General features: G+C 47.1%; 1 protein-coding gene across 1 annotated transcript in view; it reads right to left on the reverse strand.

The window, feature by feature from the left end:
• Window positions 1-263: 263 nt before the first annotated feature.
• The window catches only part of il12ba (interleukin 12Ba), a 5,789-nt gene continuing 3,616 nt past the window's right edge, over window positions 264-2,436 (reverse strand). Inside the window, exons 4-5 of the mRNA XM_043704114.1 lie at window positions 1,909-2,102; window positions 264-511 (exon numbers count right to left, since the gene is read on the reverse strand). Coding sequence (XP_043560049.1) covers window positions 264-511; window positions 1,909-2,102 — 442 coding nt within the window. The remainder of the gene's footprint in view (window positions 512-1,908; window positions 2,103-2,436) is intronic.

Here is a 2,436-nt window from a genome sequence, read left to right on the forward strand (position 1 = left end):
TTGCAGATATGGGGAGACTTTGCAAACTCCAGCAGACAGTCACCCAAGGCTGGAATCGAACCCAGGACCCAGGTGCAGTGAAGGAGCAATGATCGCCCCAGAGCTACCATGACACTGAGTTCCGTGTACAAATTGTATTGTGCTAAAAACAGCAACAGTGCTACAAAGGCAACCAATTCATTGGCACTGAGGCACTTTAGTGTACCCTGGGACTCTACAGAAATGCAAGTTAATTCCTGTTTCTAAGCAACATGTCAACATACTTAATTATTACACCTCTCGGTTTCTCTGCTAAGAACTTCCAAGAAACTAAAATGTACCTCGGCCGGAGAGTCCTTGCTCTTGGTGTATTTCTTATGCTTGCCGTTCCTGGACGTTGGTTCGATGCTGACCTGAGACATTAGTGGGAAGTAGGAATGAGGACTATTCCAGGAATCTGGGTATTGCCAGTCGATTTTCAACTTGAGGTTCTCGCTGATGGTCATGAGTTTCTTCGGAGCAGCGGGTTTTACTGAAAGGGAAGCACGAGGGGGCCATAAGAATAGAATGAGAGTGTCTGCTCTTCCCTGACCCAAATGCTAGGTGAAAGTGAGGACTGCAGATGCTGGAGATCAGAGCTGAAAAATGTGTTGCTGGAAAAGCGCAGCAGGTCAGGCAGCATTAAAGGAACAGGAGAATTGACGTTTCGGGCATAAGCCCTTCTTCAGGAATCAAATGCTAGGTGCTCAGTCTTCTTTGTACCCAAGGTAAAATGAATCAATTAGACTAGGGTTTCATCTGATTCCAAGTCAATTGTTACCGTTGGATTTCTTTTACCACTTCCCCCAAACTTCCTCCTGTCCAGAAAGGGTTAATCTTTGCCAGGTTCTGTTCCCCTAGATAGCAGATGACTATTCTCAGTTTTTTCAGACTAAACCAGGCAGCGTCTTTGGTCAGGGTGTGGGGTGGATGGGGAGATTTCCTATGACAATGCCATCAGAGATGCCAGTTGCACTTTCCAAAGGAGACCATCATGACCTCTCTCCAATCCCTCCCCCTTCCCCACCCCCCTCCCCCAGAGCCATCCCCATTCTGTCATCCATCATGAATGGAAAGTCTTGACTGTTTTACTGTTGCAAATGTCGCAGTGAAGGAAGCGGCCAGAGTCATAGGGATGTACAGCACTGATACAGACCCTTTGGTCCCACTTGCTCATTCTGTGATGTGGGGGGAGCTGGTGTTGGACTGGGGTGGACAAAGTTAAAAATCACACAGCTCTTCAGAAGGCTAGTGCTTCCAAATAAACCTGTTGGACTATAACCTGGTGTTGTGTGCTTTTTAACTTTGCTCATGCTGACCAGTTTTTCAAAACTGAACTAGTCCCACTCGCCTGCGCTTAGCCCATATCCTTCCAAACCCTTCCTATTCATGTACCTATCCATATGTTTTCTAAATGTTGTAAGGGCACCTGCCTCTATCACTTCCTTTGGCAGCTCGTTCCACACGTGCACCAAGCCCTGAGTGAAAAGGTTGCTCCTCAGGTCCCTTTTAAATCTCTCCCCTCTGACCTTAAACCGATGCCCTCTCGAGTCAGAGAAGGCAAAGATCTTGGAGAGAATTGCACGGCTGCAGAGGTTACTGATGTAGGGAGGGATGAAGCCATTGATGTGCGCATAGGGGTGAGAGGTTTCATACTGAAAGCCTGGATTCATGTGGGGCAGGGTTAGGTTGACAATTGACTTATTTCATTCAGCGAGTTAGAAAATACTGCATCACTCGCACAAGATTTCCAGGTAAAAAAATTGAGGAGGCATTCCTTTTATGGCCTGATTTAATTAGAAGGAGCCAGCAATGGCAGTATCATTGGCTTTGGTGACCTTAAATTAGTCACTTTTACAAACGCCAAGTCTCTTTCTTGTCTATACTTACAAATATCGCGGACGTAGAAGTGTTTTGTGTGTTTCTCGTATCGCTTGGTTGTAGCTGCCTCCACGTTGAAGGTGATTTGCCTCAGCTCTTCAGCATATGGGGAGAAGCTCTGGTCAGTGCAGCTTGCTTGGAAAGTGCAATCAGATGTCTTGCATGGTGTCAGGACACAGTCCTTGGAGTCTCCATTCCAACCTCTGTCACACAATGGGAAAACAGAATGAAATTTGTTACACGGGCCAGAAAATAAAGAGCGTGCAGTGTCCACCTCAGCCCAAGTGGGGTGGCAAATGGGAAATGTTGCACTGGCGCAGCTGACTGGGCTCTTCAATAAAGCTGAGCCAAGATGTACTTTTGGGGCTGTACCAAGCCACGGGTTACTTTAGAGTCATAGAGTCATAGAGATGTACAGCACGGAAATAGACCTTTCAGTCCAACTTGTCCGTGCCGACCAGATAGCCCAACCCAATCTAGTCCCACCTGCCAGCAGCTGGCCCTTATCCCTCCAAAGCCTTCCTATTGATATACCCA

This window comes from Chiloscyllium plagiosum, chromosome 14 (genome assembly GCF_004010195.1).
Source record: "Chiloscyllium plagiosum isolate BGI_BamShark_2017 chromosome 14, ASM401019v2, whole genome shotgun sequence".
In the NCBI taxonomy this organism is placed as follows: Eukaryota; Metazoa; Chordata; class Chondrichthyes; order Orectolobiformes; family Hemiscylliidae; genus Chiloscyllium; species Chiloscyllium plagiosum.